We start from the raw sequence: 18,597 nt of genomic DNA, 5'->3' as shown, positions 1-18,597 counted from the left end.
AATCAATTTTTTTTTCAGATTTTATGGTTTCTCTCTGCTCAACTATAGATGCATATTGCATATCCACCTGCATGATTTTTTTAATCCGATATTAAATATAGCATAAAAAAGGCAATTTTGAGAAAACGAACAATACAATTTGGCCCCTACTGCCTTTCCATTCTACTTTTGAGTCTTGTATGTATGTATTTTCCAAGGTATATACAATAACAACTCGATCAGAAGATAGGTTTCATTCTTGATAAGTACATAGGTCAATAAATTCTATTTTTCACCATGACCTGTACAGATACTATGTCCTTTACACTAAGTACTTAGTATCAAAAGGTATTCTGTATATCATGGTATGATTACAATTAAACTGGAATCTATTTAAGAACCTTTTACCTCCAAATTCGTGGTTTAGCTAAGCTAACTTTTATTTATCGTGATGTGAGGCCATAGAGTGACAAGTGTGCTCTACTTCCACTCTTTCCTTTATCAATATTGTCTCACTGGTACCAGAGCAGAGAAATTGAACCAGTCACTCAGATTTTCTCAGATTTAGTAGTTGTTCCCCTAGGGAAGGCACAGAAACCTTTCTAACCCATGTGACACAGTTCACCCATTTTTGCTTAGGTGGATGTATGGACAATATTTTCTGGCCAATATCAGTGTTGTATGTAAACCTATAGTTAGATCAGTATCTTTTGCCAAGTTTGATAGATACTGCATCCCAAGATGCAGGTCACATGATACCAAGTATAGTTAACCTGAAAGACTATATGGAACAAATATTTTTCAATATCAAAACGTTTAGGGCATCCCAAATGAAGATGGACAGGGATCGCCTGGGTCCTGCCCACAGTGATTCCAGTACAGAATTTCTCTGATTTTTGCTTAGAAGGTTAGCTAGAGGTTGGGTCACAAGAAAAGTAGACCGTGATATTGATAATATATGCAGTAGGATGACAAACATGGCCAAATTGACAAAATTGCATTTGAAAATGTGGAGGACTTCAGTTGAATAATATAACTGTGTTGTATATAGGTGAAAATATCTGTATACATTATTTTGTTCCTATAGAAACCGTTTATTCACAGTACTATAATGTATAGAGACAATTAATTTGTTCTGTGTTCTAACACATACAGGTAATGATTTAATTTGGTATCAAGCAGCTGCTGTGTGATCAGAATGTGTTAACACCTTTTTCTCAGTACCATTGTTATTACATTTCCTCATCTCATTTCCTACATCTGCTTTCTTGCACTTATGAAGGTTTGAGGACAACGTATTTATATGCTTTTGGTCAAAGTACATTTATTAAGGTGCTAGAATCTTTTCTTCCTAAGCCTGATCTATTTACATTGTTCTGTTATCTGTTCCAGGGACTTGAAAATTATTATCATGCACTCCGAAACAAACTGGCTGCATCAGGCCTTCTGGAGGAAGATCCAGGTATGATATGACCAGTAGTTAACTGCACCTTTTTGTTTTTGCTTTTTTTTTTTTTTTGTGCCTTTTTTTATCTTCTACATCAAGGACAGCGCATACTTTTCATAAAAAGGTTTTATAACATTGATGAATCAAATACATATTTTCATCAGCTTATCAAAGTAAATAACATCTTCTAGGTCTGGAGTGCTCAACCTTTTAAAGAGTGAGGCCCATTCAGGTGATTTGGTAGCCGGTCGCAGGCCACAATGAAATGGTTCAGAATTTAGAAATTTTTTTTATCTTGAATAACATAACGAACGTTTTCTTCCTGCAGCCGCTGAATGCAGGTGGGAGGGAGAGGAGGAGAAGAAGCAGGCTTACAGCGCTTGCAGGAGGAAAATGGAAAGGACTGGTTCCTGTATATGTCTTCCCCCACCACCCTTACTGTCCAAACAGAATGTGACAGGGAGGCTTCACAAGCATGGGACAGGGTCACTGTCACTATTGCAACCCCTGATGCAAGTGGTTGGGGGTGTGTGTTAAAAACTTCTAAACTATGGGGTTTTACTACCCCCCCCCCCCAACCACAAATACAAACAAGCCCTTGCTATACTAAGCCCCCTATAAGACTGCTTTCACACTGATTCAGTGCGGTTTACCGGTAACGCAGGTGCAGCACAGTGCACCTGAGGCTTTCCTGTGGGTTACTTGCGCATTGCCACAGATTTTTATTATATCTTACAGGTGTGGTGCATTTTTTGAAAGTTCACCAAACCCACAGAATATATTAGAAGTGTGCTTCCCTGGTTTGAGGTCGACGGCCACATCAAAGGCTCCAGGGGCCACAGGTTGAGCCCCCTTGATCCAAATCATAAAATGTTTGGATTTCTGTAGTATTTTTTTTAACTCTTATCTAGAAGCAGTGTGTGGTTTATTCTTTTATTTGTGTACATATTATTGGGTATATAGACTATTGGCAGGAAATCGAATAAGGGGGGTCCATCTTTCCACCAGAAAATTTAGGCTTAAGTAGAGTGGATCTCTACTGCAGCGTGTGTGGGCCTGCACTGACAATCACCCAGTGAGCAGTGTGGACTATTCACATGGATGAAACGCAGGCAGCAAGGCAGTGTAGTGTACGAACACTGTGTGGGTGGTGGTGATGTACACTTCTCAGTATGCACATAAGAAATCATATGTTTATAATTTGTAATACCGCAGTTCAGACTCTATCCTTTATAACTCTCACTTGCATATCTAGCCTTTTAATGGACATATTTTCTGCAATAGTGGTAGTTCTGTCAGTGATAGGCAGATAACTGGGTTCAATGAAGAGGGCATGTAATAGAAGGAAGAAAGAATAGGCCAGAATTGTTAGTAAGGCAGTGAAGATCAATGCTGGACTTTTGTCAGTTTTAATATTTTTTTTATGTTATGCTTGAAAGCATCTCTGTCAAGTATTTACATTCGATCTAGGACAAAGTATTCTAATTTCCTCCAGAGGAATCTTTTCCTCTTTATCTTTTGTCTTTTGGCTTTCAAAGAGATCATTTTGTTACCAAATGCTGAGTAATTCATGGTCTTAGGACAAAATTATAGTGTACTTACTATACGCTTCATGATTAGCTTACCCTCAAACTTGTTTGCTGTGATGTTTCCATTAAAGCACCTCTATAGTGAAAAATATTGTATCCCAGTAACTGTGTGAGGTTAATTCCTGTAATGATAGCTTTTTATGTGAAGTCCTTCATTTTAAAGGTCTTCATTTCTATTTCTGCACATTTTATATGCAGACCAAGCTTTCCATTAAAAGTAACTCTGGGGTTGAGACAAACCATATTACGCTACCAGGGGACTTACAATAGTTAGCGTCTATTTATGTGATTTAAACCTTAATTCCAGAAGAAGAGAAAAAAATATTTTAACTTCTTATAAAGTGTTGGCTGGAGTTAGAAGTTAATTGGTTTGATGTTTACCTAAAGTGGTTGTAAAGGCTCAAGGTTTATTACCTGCCTGCATTTAATGCAGGCAGGTAAAAAACCTTGTGTGCAGCAGCACCCCCCCAAGACCACCTTATAACTTACCTGAGCCCCATCAGATCCAGTGATGTGCATGAGAGCCTCAGCTCTCAGGTCTCTCCCTCTTCATTGACTTAGACAGCAGTGGTAACCAGTAGATCCTGCTACTGTCAGTCACAGCCAGTGAGCAATGGAGGAGAAAGCAGGGACAGGGCCGAGCCACGCTCCGTGTATGAATGGACACATAGAACAGCGGCTCGAGAGCAAGCCTGCTTGGGTGTCCACATAGCAAGCTGCTTGCTATGGGGGCAGTAAGCAGGAGGGAGTGGCCTGGAGCTCCGGTGGGGGACTCGAAAAGAGGAGGATTGGAGCTGCTCTGCTTAACCACTGTACAGAGCAGGTAAGTATTACATGTTTGTTATAAAAAAAACAAACCTTTAATGTCACTTTAAAGTCCTTCTAAAGCTACTTTTCCATCTAAAACTACCCTGTCTACAAATGACAGCTGTGCTATTTGATTTTACCGCAGAATAAACAGCATTGTCACCTGCTGAGGAATGTTAAAAGTCAACAGATCTTCTAGCAGATTCAAAACCTTTATATTACAGGGGGAATTCCAAAAAGAATAAAACCTGTCGTGTTTATGTTTGTGACAGAGTGCATTATATGTCTTGTTTTTATTTTGCACATTGTTACACTTTACTAGTTATGCAGCTTTTTGCACCCTTTACTAATAATCCTAAAGATGACCTGTTCCTTTCCCATGCAAGGCAAAGCATCAGAATAACGTGGTTCTCAAGGCAGAGCACTCTTCCCTTAATGCATTCCCTACATTAAAGTAAAAAATGTTTCTGTGGAAGTATCCCCCCTGCCTCACCTCCCTTTTACTTACCGGAGTCCTGTCTATCCAGTGCTGTGCCCATCTGCAGCAGCACTGGTCAGTCTCTCTCTCCTCACAGGACCCAGAGGCAGCAGCGGGAGCCATTTGCTTCTGTTGTTGTCTATCAAATTCTTTGAGCAGAGAGCGGGGGCGAGGCCGAGCCACACTGTGTGTATCTAAAGACACACAAAGCCTGGCTTAGGAGTGAGCCCATGTAAATAAGATATGCAGCGCTAATAAAGTTAGTAGGAACAAGCGGAAAATCAGAACATGAATAGCATAATAACATATGTGAAAGAACTCAGTCCATATCGCATGGTGAGATAAAGTGATAGGTGCAATTGTCCAAATAATCCATGTTCAGAGATAATCGTGACTCTTGTGATCTCGTGATTGTACAAATAATGCACTAACCAGATAGCGCAAGAGATGCGCATGGAGCAATTAAGACCCGCTCCTTGTGCTCTGGACTTTTGATATTAGGAGGATGTCATCTGCAGGTTGGCCACCAGATGTCATCAATCCAGGTATATTCGTAAGTCATCCACCAGAAAGATCATCAGCGGGGGAGGGGGTGATCACACATCATTCCCAACTAAACGGAACCTTCAAAAGCAGGCTCCCATGCAATAGATGAGACCCAGAGAAGCTTCTGATAGTGTAGTATATCTTTAATAAGCAAAACTTACAGCACGTACAGTTTAAGGATAAACTTACATCCAAAAAAGAGTCTGGCCACCAGGGTGTCAGTCAGGATAGCCTTGTGGTATGGGTACACAGGTCAGGGGCACCTCCCTATGAGTGAGCCCGCCATAGAAGCAGCTTCCTAATGTGATGCACTGTGAAGAGGAGGAGTCTAGAGTGCCACTGGGGGCCCCCAATGAGAAGGTTAAGGGCTGCTCTGTGCATTATCATTGCACAGAGCAGGTAAATACTGTATACAATGCCAATTATTTAAAAAAAAAAAAATCAAAAGCTGAGCCTTTACAAACACTATAACTCAACTGCTACCCTCCCTAGCTGCACATACATGCCTTTCATTCTGTTCCCTACCACTTTGCTCATCTAGTAAGAGTACAGAGAGGAAGCTCTGTGTTATACTGGGCTAAGTACTCACCACTCCTGTGACAGTGCTGGTTCCTGAAAAACCAATCATCATGTGCCAACTGGTTTAAGATAAATGATGAGATAGATGCACCATCCATACACTGTTCAGTCCTTGGTTGTATGTTAAGGTTTACTGATGGTGTCAGAACTGCCCCAGATGCAGCTGTATTGGCTGGGTCTTGGAGTCTGCTGCACATCTAGTGACCTGTACTTTATCCCCAACATCCATTTTTAGAAATCTTCTTTTCTAGAGGCTGAGTCCCTTTTAAAATTGTCAGTGTCTACCTGAGTAGAACAAGAAAGAAGATATTTACTTGTGGCTATACATACCCTGAAGGATAAGTAAAGCCAAAGCTCATTTGTCTGTACTTCTGTGGATCACAGGAGTGCAGTTCTTTCTTCACTCCTATGATCTGTTGTCAGCCAGCTAAAGTCCACTGTCGGCTGACGTCACTCAGCCGATCCTGGCTGCGGAAAGCTCCACCCAGATCACTGGACCGGCACCTGACTAAGCCTCTCAGTGATCCGCTGAGAGCCTGAGCCAGCTGCTCCCACCCCCTTCACAGCCCAGTGCTCCAGTTAGCGCTGGGAAGTGCAGAGCAGAGAGCAGTGACTGACAGTCACCAGCTCTCTGCTTATGGAGCACTGAGAACTGAGCGATCAGCAGTCTTTGATCACTTAGTTTTTAGACGTAGAGCTGGAGGGGGACACCTGAAGCAGCAGACCAATGCTTTATCCAACTAGGCAAGTATGATGAAAAAAAAAAAAATTCAACTTCTCTTTTAAGCCTCGTACACACAATGAGAATATCAGACGAATGATTGTTTTGTTTTTTTTCTCCATGCTAGTCTCATATCGAAAATGAAGAGGTCACTAAAAGTTGCGAAAATTCTCCTTAGATCATATAATCGTGTGAACTCTTACAAAGCAGTATTTTCTGATCACGTGTAATAGGCTTTACTCTAGTGCTGGAACCCACTGCAGTACATCAGTGTGCGTGCGGTGATTGCATTGTTCAGTCTTAGAAAGGTGAAGAATCAGGCCACACTCACAGCAATTTGTAAATCTCCCTGTGTGATAGGAACATGAGCAATGCTCTAAACTGGGAACGTTGCTTGCTTTAATGGAGCCTAAATTTAGCAAGCAAAGAATGCTGGAAACTGATGATTTAATAAAATGATAATCTGACAAGAGAATAAAATCAAAACTATTATTTTGCAATAGACAACTTTATTCCTTTAGTAAATAAACCCCAATATCAGCAATTTGTCTGACAAATTTTCTGTATTGTATCACATAGCACTTCTAGTGTAAGGTTGATCAGGGCCTGCAGCTCAGTTGGATCCAGGGCAAGCATAGGTGCGAACTCTCATCAATAAACTATACCTTAGTGCTGTGTTCGGGTGGTGTGGCTTTGTTTTTGTGTAAGAAAAACTTTCCTTTTAGAATTCTAATTTGTACCAAGACTACAACTATAGGTCTTTTAGGCTGTTTACATCATTTTGGGCTAATGAAAGGTGTTTAATTGAAATTGCTAAGGTCATGTGAGCAGAGAAACACTTTAATTAGACTGAGGACACCTCTCACAGTGTTTACTGTCAGAGGAAAGTGAAGAGAATTGACACAAACTGGAGTAAAAACCTGACAGAGTTTCTAACAGTTTCACTCTATGCCAATTAGGTTGGAAAGCAATAGCATATACACAATGACAGATAACTACTGGTGGCATACACCTTAGAAGTGGCATATACCTTACTACCAGTGGAAGAGGAATTTCACACTGATCAAGATATACATTTTTCTGTTTCTTTGCCAAGTACATGACATACATAAATTCTTTTTTTAGTATGCTTGCTGGTAAATTGTGTCCATATGATATGATTATAAAATATATTTTTGTTGTTGTTTGTTGTATTAAGGCATTTAATAGGCTTGTATTGACCACATCTTTCCTGTGGGTGGACAACTTCCCTTTAAATTGTTGCATATATTTAGTTCTACAATAGAACTGACTCATATGGTATTCTAAACATACTGGGTGGGTACCTGCAGCTGCAGTAATATCATCTATAACTTTTTTTCAGTAGTTTACATAAAAAGTCAATTTTAAGCTAATTCTAATAAATTGCTTGTTCTCAAATAATCACTTTCCAGCCTTAGCTCCTACCTGAGAATGATGTTGGTACTTTTTCAATTCAGGGCTATGAACATACTCTCTGATAGTTCCCTACAATGTTCCACCAAGAGTCCTATACTGTGTATACTCTGTTTGATGGTGTATGATGTCACATGGAGTTGGAGACGTCCTCATCTTCTGGTGACCGTGTTTGGCCCACTGCATCCTTGTAGGAGGCTATATACTCTCCCATACCCAGGTGTGCAGGGTATTTGTGACTACTCCCATGGAGAGGCATTGGAGCACTGTAAAGTTGATTGTCGGGTTCTAGTAAGCTATTCTAGGTTAAAGCTGGCCATACATTGTCATTTTCTTAGTCAATTTCCTTTAGTTTTACCTTCAACTGTGTGGTGCAAGGGCCTTCCTGATTGCATAAGAATTGAAAGTGTATAGGTTTGACCTCCATATTATGTGGTTTTGGTAAATCTAAAGAAAAATTGTATAATGTATGGCCAGCCTTTAATTCACAAAGATAAAACCCAGCAAAAAGATCCTTACTTTCCAAAAAGTGACAGTTATTTTCAGTTGAATCTAATGTGATTTTAAAATTACAGTCTAATGGCTGAAAATAGATATCCTTACCCTTGTGTTAAATAAGTAGTTCAAGAGCGCGATCAGGGCAAGTAAAGTAGATAACACGATGCTGAGATGAGTAAACAAAATCCCATTCAGTTTTTCAAATATATTAATAAAAAGGTGAGGTCAGAACTTATTGGCCCCTTAAAAGATGATTAGGGGAATTTGGTCACAACTGCCAGGGAGAAGGCAGCTGTATTAAATACATTCTTCTCCTCAGCTTATATGAAAAAAAAGGAGAAATATAATAAACAAGACAGTAATTCTATTAATATTATATTGAATGTGTATGTGTGGCTGACAGGGATCAGTGCTCAAAAATAACCAGAAAAACTTAATGTGAATAAATCACCTAGACCAGATGGTTTGCACCTGAGAGTCCTCAAAGAACTTCATAGCCAGACCATTTTTCCTAATTTTTAACCACTTGCCACCCGCTCACCGTAAATGTACTGCAAGAGGCGGCAGGTGGAGGCTCAGCTAAGGTAAAAATGCATTGCAGACTGTCTTCTAGGTTTGGGGTGCACATGCATGTACCCCCTGCTGGCCCATGCTGTGATTGGACACAGTGCGATGGATAATAGGTTGGAGATCTTCTCACTTATAAGGCAAATGGCACAATCCCCAAAAGAAACCAATAATTATCAACAATGATGATACCACAATCAACCTCAAGAGAGGCATTGTTTAAAATTGGGATTTTTAGGTGCCAAAAGTAATTGCAAAACAATGTAAAAAATAATAATAAATATATTTACAAATGTAAAAGATATGTCTACAACTAAGAATCATGCAACGTCAGCTATAGTATAGACACAAAGATCATATGATGCAAACGAAGGCCAGATGAATAGACGCGTTTCAGCCAAAAAGAGCTTTCTCAGGATCCACTTTGTATTGTTAATTGTTATAATGTTGTATCTGATAAAACAATACAATTCGTAAATTAACACAGAAATTTAAATGTTGCTACAATTAATACAAACTCAATTCATATAAAGATACTCAACTAATTCACAAGATGACAATGAGATTTCCAGAGGGAAGGACAAAAGAGGAAAAAGAAAAACGAAAGAAAAAAAAAGTCAATGAATCTGCAAACTGAGTTAAACCTCAATAAGAAAAGCCATGGGTCAGCAAACTAGGGGGATATAGGCATCTAGTCACAGAGAAACCATGTCCTTACATAACGTATAAAACCTACCTTAACCATAGACAGAGGAAACAAATTGCAATTGCTCAATATAGAGAATGAGGAATATGACTAGCCAGCCAAAAGGCAGTATATCCAAGATGGGAAGCATCCAATTAGAATTAGAAGGAGCCATATTAGAATGCACATTATATGATATTCAATCTAATATTCATTATAACAGCACTGCAACTATACTGTGTACTCCCCAAAAACGTTGAAAGTGTTACTAAACCCAGGACTCTGCCTTCACTATTACACCCTCAGTACACAGAACATAGAAATGCAATTGTTTTAGTAAATATAAACTACTAAATACCTTTTCTCATCAGCGGTTAGAGCATTCTTGTGACTTTTATCAGTTTCCAGCAAAGCGCTGATTAAAGCTTGTAAGAGTTTTCATTCTCCCCTGATTGTCCTTACTCTATCCAAAATGAAAAAAAGTTTTGCCCTTAGTTCTACTTTACGATGTATGTAATGCAGCAGTCTCCAGCTCAGTAAGGAATGCGTTTTCTGTGAATTTATTTTTTATTAGGAGAAAATATCACTGCTTGGGAATCTATCATGTGATATTGCTCTCTGGGTGCAGCATAGTGGTCTTTTCTTTGTGAGAGATAGTTGTACTTTAAACTTGTGTTGATATTTAACTACATCAACATACCTATATTGTACAGGTGAAACTCGAAAAATTAGAATATCGTGCAAAAGTTCATTTATTTCAGTAATGCAACTTAAAAGGTGAAACTAATATATGAGCTAGACTCATTACATGCAAAGCAAGATAGTTCAAGCCGTGATTTGTCATAATTGTGATGATTATGGCTTACAGCTCATGAAAACCCCAAATCCACAATCTCAGAAAATTAGAATATTACATGCAATCAATAAAACAAGGATTGTACATAGAACAATATCGGACCTCTGAAAAGTATACGCATGCATATGTACGCAGTACTTGGTTTGGGCCCCTTTTGCAGCAATTACTGCCTCAATGCGGCGTGGCATGGAAGCTATCAGCCTGTGGCACTGCTGAGGTGTTATGGAAGACCAGGATGCTTCAATAGCAGCCTACAGCTCTTCTGCATTGTTCGGTCTCATGTCTCCCATCTTTCTCTTGGCAATGCCCCATAGATTCTCTATGGGGTTCAGGTCAGGCGAGTTTGCTGGCCAATCAAGCACAGTAATCCGATGGTCATTGAACCAGGTTTTGGTGCTTTTGGTAGTGTGGGCAGGTGCCAAGTCCTGCTGGAAAATGAAGTCCGCATCCCCATAAAGGTCGTCTGCGGAAGGAAGCATGAAGTGCACCAAAATCTCCTGGTAGACTGTTGCGTTGACACTGGACTTAATGAAGCACAGTGGACTAACACCAGCAGATGACATGGCTCCCCAAATCAACACAGACTGTGGAAACTTCACACTGGACTTCAAGCATCTTGCAGTGTGTGCGTCTCCATTCTTCCTCCATTCTCTGGGTCCTTGGTTTCCAAATGAGATGCAAAACTTGCTCTCATCAGAAAAGAGGACTTTGGACCACTGAGCAACAGACCAGGTCTGTTTTTCTTTAGCCCAGGTAAGACGTTTCTGACGTTGTTTGTTGTTCAGGAGCGGCTTGACAAGAGGAATACGACATTTGAAGCCCGTGTCCAGGATCTGTCTGTGTGTGGTGGCTCTTGATGCACTGACTCCAGCCTCAGTCCACTCCTTGTGAAAGTCCCCAGCACTTTTGAATGGCCTTTTCCTGACAATCCTCTCCAGGCGTGCTTGTGCACCTTTTTCTTCCACACTTTTCCCTTCCACATAACTTTCTATTAATGTGCTTTGATACAGCACTTTGGGAACATCCAACTTCTTTTGCAATTACCTTTTGAGGCTTTCCCTCCTTATGGAGGGTGTCAATGATGGTTTTCTGCACAACTGTCAGGTCAGCAGTCTTTCCCATGATTGTGATTCCTACTGAACCAGACTGAGAGACCATTTAAAGGCTCAGGAACCCTTTGCAGGTGTTATGGCTTAATTAGCTGATTAGAGTGGGACACTTTGAGCCTAGAATATTGCACCTTTTCACAATATTCTAATTTTCTGAGATTGTGGATTTGGGGTTTTCATGAGCTGTAAGCCATAATCATCACAATTATGACAAATCACGGCTTGAACTATCTTGCTTTGCATGTAATGAGTCTATCTCATATATTAGTTTCACCTTTTAAGTTGCATTACTGAAATAAATGAACTTTTGCACGATATTCTAATTTTTCGGGTTTCACCTGTATATTGTAGCCTTGGTGTATTATGCAATCAGTGGATGAACCTTCATTAATTTGCTGTGCAGGTCTATTACTAGGATAACACACATTGTGACTGCTTTATTAATGTTTTTTATACATGTATGTATAGGATAGGATTATGAGGCCTTTTGTAAACTTGGTCTGGCAATGATTACATTTAACTTGGGGATATCATTATGCAGAGAAAAATTGCACGGTAGGAGGCACCCATCTCTGATCTTCAACATCCCATGCTTACAGCCTAAAACACACCCTTATGTGCCACTTAAAGTAATTCAAGTGGGAAAGTGCCCATCAATAACATGCAGCACCCTAAATCAGTATAATCAAATTGGATTTACACTGATCAGCCATAACATTATGACCATCTACCAATACCCATCGAGGTATGGACTTCACTAGACCTCTTAAGGCAGGGGCCCTAAAACTACGGCCCGTGGGCCACATGCGGCCCGCTGAGGACATTTATCCGGCCCGCCGGCAGGGGCATATTTGCCATGAGGAAGTGACACGAAGTACAGGGGCGGGCAGTGGGCTGCTGTATCTTACCTGGCTCCGTGTCCCAGTCCCACAACATTCCAGTCCAGGAAGCGCTGCTCCTTCATTCACTCCGGCCACTCCCTCACTAAATGTTCGCGCTGCCACTCAGCTCCGCCTCCTCACCGGTGATTCGGTGCCAGAACTGTAGCTCAGAAAAGACACACAGACCGCCAATCGCCTGCGAGGAGGCGGAGCCGAGCGGCCCCGCAACCATCGAGTGAGGTAGAGGCCGTAGTGAAGGACAGCTGACAGGTAAGTGTGCCGTGCAGATGGTGTTGCTGCAACCAGGTATGCTGGCTGCAGCAGCACCATGCTAGAACAGGGGTCAGCAAGTTAAGTATCATTGGTGTCAGTGGGAGGAATAGTGCCCTATCATTGGTGTCACTGATACTAATGATGGGGCATTATTCCTCCCACTGACACCAATGATTGGGTACTAGTCCTCCCCCCACTGACACCAATGATTGGGTAGTAGTCCTCCCCCCCACTGACACCAATGATTGGGTACTAGTCCCCCCTTACTGACACCAACGATTGGGCACTAGTCCTCCCCCCCACTGACACCAACTATGGGGCACTAGTCCTCCCCCCACTGACACCAACGATGGGGCACTAGTCCTCCCCCCACTGACACCAACGATGGGGCACTAGTCCTCCCCCCACTGACACCAACGATGGGGCACTAGTCCTCCCCCCACTGACACCAACGATGGGGCACTAGTCCTCCCCCCACTGACACCAACGATGGGGCACTAGTCCTCCCCCCACTGACACCAACGATGGGGCACTAGTCCTCCCCCCACTGACACCAACGATGGGGCACTAGTCCTCCCCCCACTGACACCAACGATGGGGCACTAGTCCTCCCCCCACTGACACCAACGATGGGGCACTATTCCTCCCCCCCCACTGACATCAACAATGGGGCACTATTCCTCCCCCCCACTGACACCAACGATGGGGCACTATTCCACCCCCCCACTGACAACAATGATGGGGTACTATTCCTCCCACTGACACCAATGTTGGGACACTATCCCCCCCCCCACTGACACCAATGCCGGGGCACTATTCCCCCCCCACTGACACCAATGTTTGGACACTATACCCTCCTCCCACTGACACCAATGACGGGGCACTATTCCCCCCCACTGACACCAATGATGTACTATTCCTCCCACTGACACCAAAGATGGGGCATTATTCTTCCCGCTGACACCAATGATGGGACACTATTCCTCCCGCTGACACCAATGATGGGGCACTATTCCTCCCACTGACACCAATGATGGGGCACTATTTTGCTCCATAAGACACACTTGGGGGGAAATGTCTGTGCGTATTATGAAGCGGCCGGCCCAGTACTCCCGCCGCCGTTGTATGTCCGCAGTCTCTGGTCATCTCCTGTACTGTGTCCGTATTTGTTCATAATTTTTTGGTTTTTTTAACCACTTGAGCTCCTGAGGATTTACCCCCCTTAATGACCAGGCCTCTTTTTGCTACTCGGCGCTGCACTAATTCAACTGATAATTTCGCGGTCATGCAATGCTGCATCCAAACGAAATTTACGTCCTTTTTTTCACACAAATAGAGCTTTCTTTCGGTGTAATTTGATCACCTGTGCGCTTTTTATTTTTCACGCTATAAACAAAAAAAGGCCAAAAATTTTGAAGAAAAATAAGATTTTTTTACTTTCAGCTATAAAAAATATATAGTAAACTCAAAGTTGGTTATAAATTTAGGCCAAAATGTATTCTGCTACATGTTTTTGGTAAAAAAAATCCCAATAAGTGTATATTGATTGCTTTGTGTGGTATAACTACAAACTATGGTATAAATACTGCAATTTACGCCATTTTTCTGCTATACAGCCCTGCGCTAGTTTAACGGACAATTGCGCGGTCATGCAACATGGTACATAAATGAAATTTACATCCTTTTTTTCCCCACAAATTGAGCTTTCTTTCGGTGGTATTTGATCACCTGTGCGGTTTTTATTTTTTGCGCTATAAAAAAAAAGACTGACAAATTTTGAGGAAAAAAAAACAATATTTTGGACTTTTTGCTATAAAACATGTCCAGTAAAAAAAAATGCAAAAATCAAATTTAGTCATAAATTTCTGCCAAAATGCATTCTGGGACATGTCTTTGCTAAAAAAAATCCCAATACGTGTAAATTAATTCGTTTACGTGAAAGTTATAGCGTTTACAAATGGCGGGAAAGATACTGGAATTTTAAATTTTTATTTATACTAATAATGGCGCCGATCAGCGACCTATGGTGGCAACCAGCGACTTATGGCAGGACTGCGGGACTGCGGCGGACATTTTGACACTGGGGAGGAACTGACTTGGGGTCACTGACATCCCCAGTGACACCAATACAGTGATCAGTGAAAAAAAACCACTGAAACTGTACTAATGTCACTGGGGAGGAAGGGGTTAACATTTTTAGAATTTGCTGTGTAAGGGGAGTGTTTTACTAGGGGGCGGGGGTGTGTACTGGACAGGGGGAGGGAGGGGGGAGCTGATCAAAGGGAGAGAAACTCTGCAGCTTCACACAAGCTGTCAGAGAACTGACACAGAACAGGGCTGTGTGTAAACAATGCAGCCCTGCTCTGTGTCAGCGATCACCGGCAATCGCGGGAAAGCGGACGGTAAAAACCGGCCGTGACCCGTCAGCCAACACCCGCTGCTGACACCTGTGGGAAAGGTAGGGCGGGCGCGCGCCTTGCGCGCACCCCCTACCGGTTTTGAAGGCAGCTGTTTTAAAACGTGCTTTTGCCTACGAGTGCCGCCCTGCCACCTTTTTTATGCGGTGGCTGGGCGGCAAGTGGTTAAACTATAGTCCAGCCCTCCAGCGGTCTGAGGGACAGTGAACTTGGCCCCCTGTTTAAAAAGTTTGAGGACCCCTGTCTTAAGGTATGCTGTGGTATCTGTCATCAAGCCATCTTTAGCAGATCCTGTAGGTTGAAATGTGGGTTCTCCATGGATCAGATTTGTTTTTCCAGCATATCCCACAGATGCTCGTTTGGATTGAGATCTGGAGAATTTGGAGACCAAGTCAACATCTCAAACTTATTGTTTCTCAAACCATTCCAGATTTCAACAGATCAGGCCACCTTCTTCCATTGCTTCATTGTCCAGTTCTGAGTGGCTGTGGATACGGGCCATCATGGGCACTTTGACAAGTTTTCAGCCCCATACACAACAAACTGTGATGCACTGTGTGTTCTGTTGGAACCAGCATTAACTTTTACAGCAATTTGAGCTACAGTAGTTCCTCTATTGGACTGAACTACATGGGCCAGCCTTCGCTCCCCACATGCATCAATGAGATTAGCTGCCTGTGACCCTGTTGTTGGTTCTCTTTCCTTGGACCATTTATGGTAGGTCCTGACCACTGCAGTTTTGGAACAATCCCAAAAGAGCTGCAGTTTAGGAGTTGCTCTGACACAGTTGACTAGCCATTACAGTTTGGCCCTTGTTAAAGTTACTCAAACCCTTGCACTTGCCCATTTGTTCTGCTTTTAACACATAAACTTCAGGGAACACGTTCACTTGTTGCCTAATATATCCCACCCACATTCAGTTGCCATTGTAATGAGATCATTTATTTTTCCCTTAACCTGTTTGGTTAAATTAGTCAGAAATTAGTCAGAGGGCGTGGCCTGTGCTGAAGTCCATGTCTTTGAATGAGTATAAGGTGTGCGGCCTGAGCTTTGTAATGTGACAAATCACACAAACATATATACTGAAAAGTAAAAAAAAAAAAAAAAATAGTCTGTATACTAAACAGTCTGACTATACAATCTTGTTGTAAAGTGTATGGTCACCTTTTAGACCCACTTCATTTAGGAATTGCCTCTCGGAAAACAGATCTGGCCTGAAACCCACCCCTTCTTTGCAGTACAAATCTCTTGAGGAAGCCTGTGATGAGGGGTGTGGCTGTTACTCAACTCTGCCAGTATAGTGCATTGGAGACAAATGTGGGATGCAGCAGATTAATTAACAGAAAAAAAATCCTGTCTTAAAGAGCAAAAGGTAAACGTTGCACAAACTATACCATGAGGGTAATATATAGGATTAAAAAGAGATCAATTGGCATGAAGTTTTAATTATACTTTAATTATTACTTTATTTAGCAGCACATACAGTACTCACCTTTCTTTTGCTTCACTGCCAAAGGCCTTCATTTATTCTCTCAATTACTTTTTTTTTTTTGTAAGGTCAGATAATTTAGGAGCCATGCAGACAGGAATATACTCTCACAGCTGTTTGAGTTTGTGCTTAAATAGGTATGCGCTTTAATGTATGCATTTTTAATATTTTGAGCAGCTTGTATCATTTTACCCATTTAATAATTATATTTTCTATTTCTGTCCACAGATATCACAATGCTTCCTACAGACAAAGGTTGAACCTGAAGACACCTGAGCTCTGGTCCATGAGATTCCAGCTGAATGGAGGGATCTGCCTGCCGCCCACTAACCATCTCACAAATACTTATACCTAGGGCACCCCCTGCAGATGAAGACAGCCAGGCCTTCCCTATCTCATGATCATCACATATACTAAATATATATATATATATATATATATATATATATATATATATATGTAGGTACACAGGGTACACATTATTTGGCTTACAAGACGCAGCAGGAACAAAATAGCCAACTTTTTATGTAAGGCAAATTTGGATTATTTGCTGATAGTGTTATATAGCTACAAAGACAGAAATGATTAAAGCATCCTCTTAAGCTATTTCTGCTAAATTTGTACGTAGGATGTGAAGAAGGAAAATTGCTGATCTTTTCTGAACCTGACAAATGGCCAGCATCATGTCGGTAATGGTCTTCTTCATGTTTCCTCATCTACATGAGGAAATAAGCCATAAATAAATGATAGTTATGCACCATATGGTGTTTAGATTCTTGTTCTCCAAAAACATTAATGCAGGTTGCCAAAAACACTACTGAGCTAGCAATGCACACTTGGGGCAGACACCAGTAAAACAAATAATATTTCGGGCCAGTAATAATGTTGCCTGTGTGTCTGCCTCTGTATTTGCACTGACAGTGCTGAGATCTTTATGTATACACAAGCCCCCGCTCCCCTATTTTCCCGTTTTCCTTGCATGTAAGGACCAGAGCTTCAGAACATTAGCTTGCTGTGTTTTCCAGCTGTACTGCCACCTTACTGAGACTGCCAGACTCTTCCTCTGAAAGCTCTCCTAAAACTTCCTGCATGACCAAAGTGTTGGAGATTGGGAAGCTTGCATCTTCTCGCTAGTGGAGGGTGCTTTGTGCTGGTCTTCACTACTAATCAGTGTTCTGTGCCAATTACTGACGGATTTTTTGCTGCTCTAAACAAGACTTCCTTCCATAGATCACCGATCAACCACACCTTACACCATGTGGACTATGTTTTATGTAGACAATCGTTTAACTCTGGTGCCAGCATGAAGATGCAGCATGTTCAGACAGTAAATGCGAGCCTGCAATCACTACATATGAATCCATTCATAGCACCAGCACAAATGAACAAAGCTTCATATGTATGTTTTTTTCTGGGCACAGATATCTCTACCAGCTTTGCCCCTTCATTACCAGCCAGTTGTATAGCAATGATGGTGCTTTTGTCCACATACCATTGCTGTTTTACACTAACTCTTTGTAGAAAGCTCTGTTGTTCTTCCTCATTGACATTGCTGGATCAGGAAGCAGTCTAGGGATGCGCCTTTGCACTTTTAGGACAGGTTAATCACAGCTCTTTTTAAGCTGTGTTCCCATTAAAGGGAGTTTTCTGCATCCTTTTCTGTATGTATTTGTATTTAAAGAAAAAAAAAAAGGAGAAAAAAAGAAAATTCTTCCAGATATATTCCTATTGTACATGAGTAATGTACTCTTAACATTGGTTTAAGACAAGATTTGGGAGTATTATTTTCAAGTAAGGCCATATTAACATTCATACTCTGTGTTTTAATGATTGTGGATGGGTGTGTAAACTATATAATTATCCAAATGTATGTTTATGACTTAGTTATTTTATGAATTATAGCTCCTAAATTTTTATGATTCTGGATTGGAATATTTCTTTGACATCTCACATTGAGGATGTGGGATGGGAGCATGGGACATATGGTAATATTCTGATAATAAACAAGCTTACAGAATCATGACTACAGCTTTTTCATGTCTTTTATTTCCTGTCTATTTTAGTCTGCACCCTAATGTTAGGTGTACACAATACGTTTTCTTCATGCAACCAGACGGGCTGAACGAAAAAAGTCTTCTCCGTTAAGATAGTGTGTTCTGCCAAGGGGACTGCAATTCTTCTGATTCGACCGGCCGCCCCCCCCCCCCCCCCCGTGAGGACACACTGGTCAGCACTCTGAGCC

General features: G+C 41.5%; 1 protein-coding gene across 2 annotated transcripts in view; it reads left to right on the top strand.

The window, feature by feature from the left end:
- Positions 1 to 18,378, top strand: part of ARHGEF12 (Rho guanine nucleotide exchange factor 12) — a 266,310-nt gene extending 247,932 nt beyond the window's left edge. For both annotated transcript variants that reach the window (XM_089678557.1, XM_089678556.1), the window contains 2 exons: positions 1,372 to 1,441; positions 16,584 to 18,378. In XM_089678557.1, coding sequence (XP_089534683.1) covers positions 1,372 to 1,441; positions 16,584 to 16,615 — 102 coding nt within the window. In that variant the 3' untranslated portion in view covers positions 16,616 to 18,378. The remainder of the gene's footprint in view (positions 1 to 1,371; positions 1,442 to 16,583) is intronic.
- The last annotated feature ends 219 nt before the right edge of the window (positions 18,379 to 18,597 follow it).

Source organism: Staurois parvus, unplaced genomic scaffold, assembly GCF_062004578.1.
Source record: "Staurois parvus isolate SC_StPar_1 unplaced genomic scaffold, SC_StPar_1.0 ptg000207l, whole genome shotgun sequence".
NCBI classification, from domain to species: domain Eukaryota; kingdom Metazoa; phylum Chordata; class Amphibia; order Anura; family Ranidae; genus Staurois; species Staurois parvus.
The sequence above is the reverse complement of the archived record's forward strand: the minus strand, read 5'-3'. Positions and strand labels throughout refer to the sequence as shown.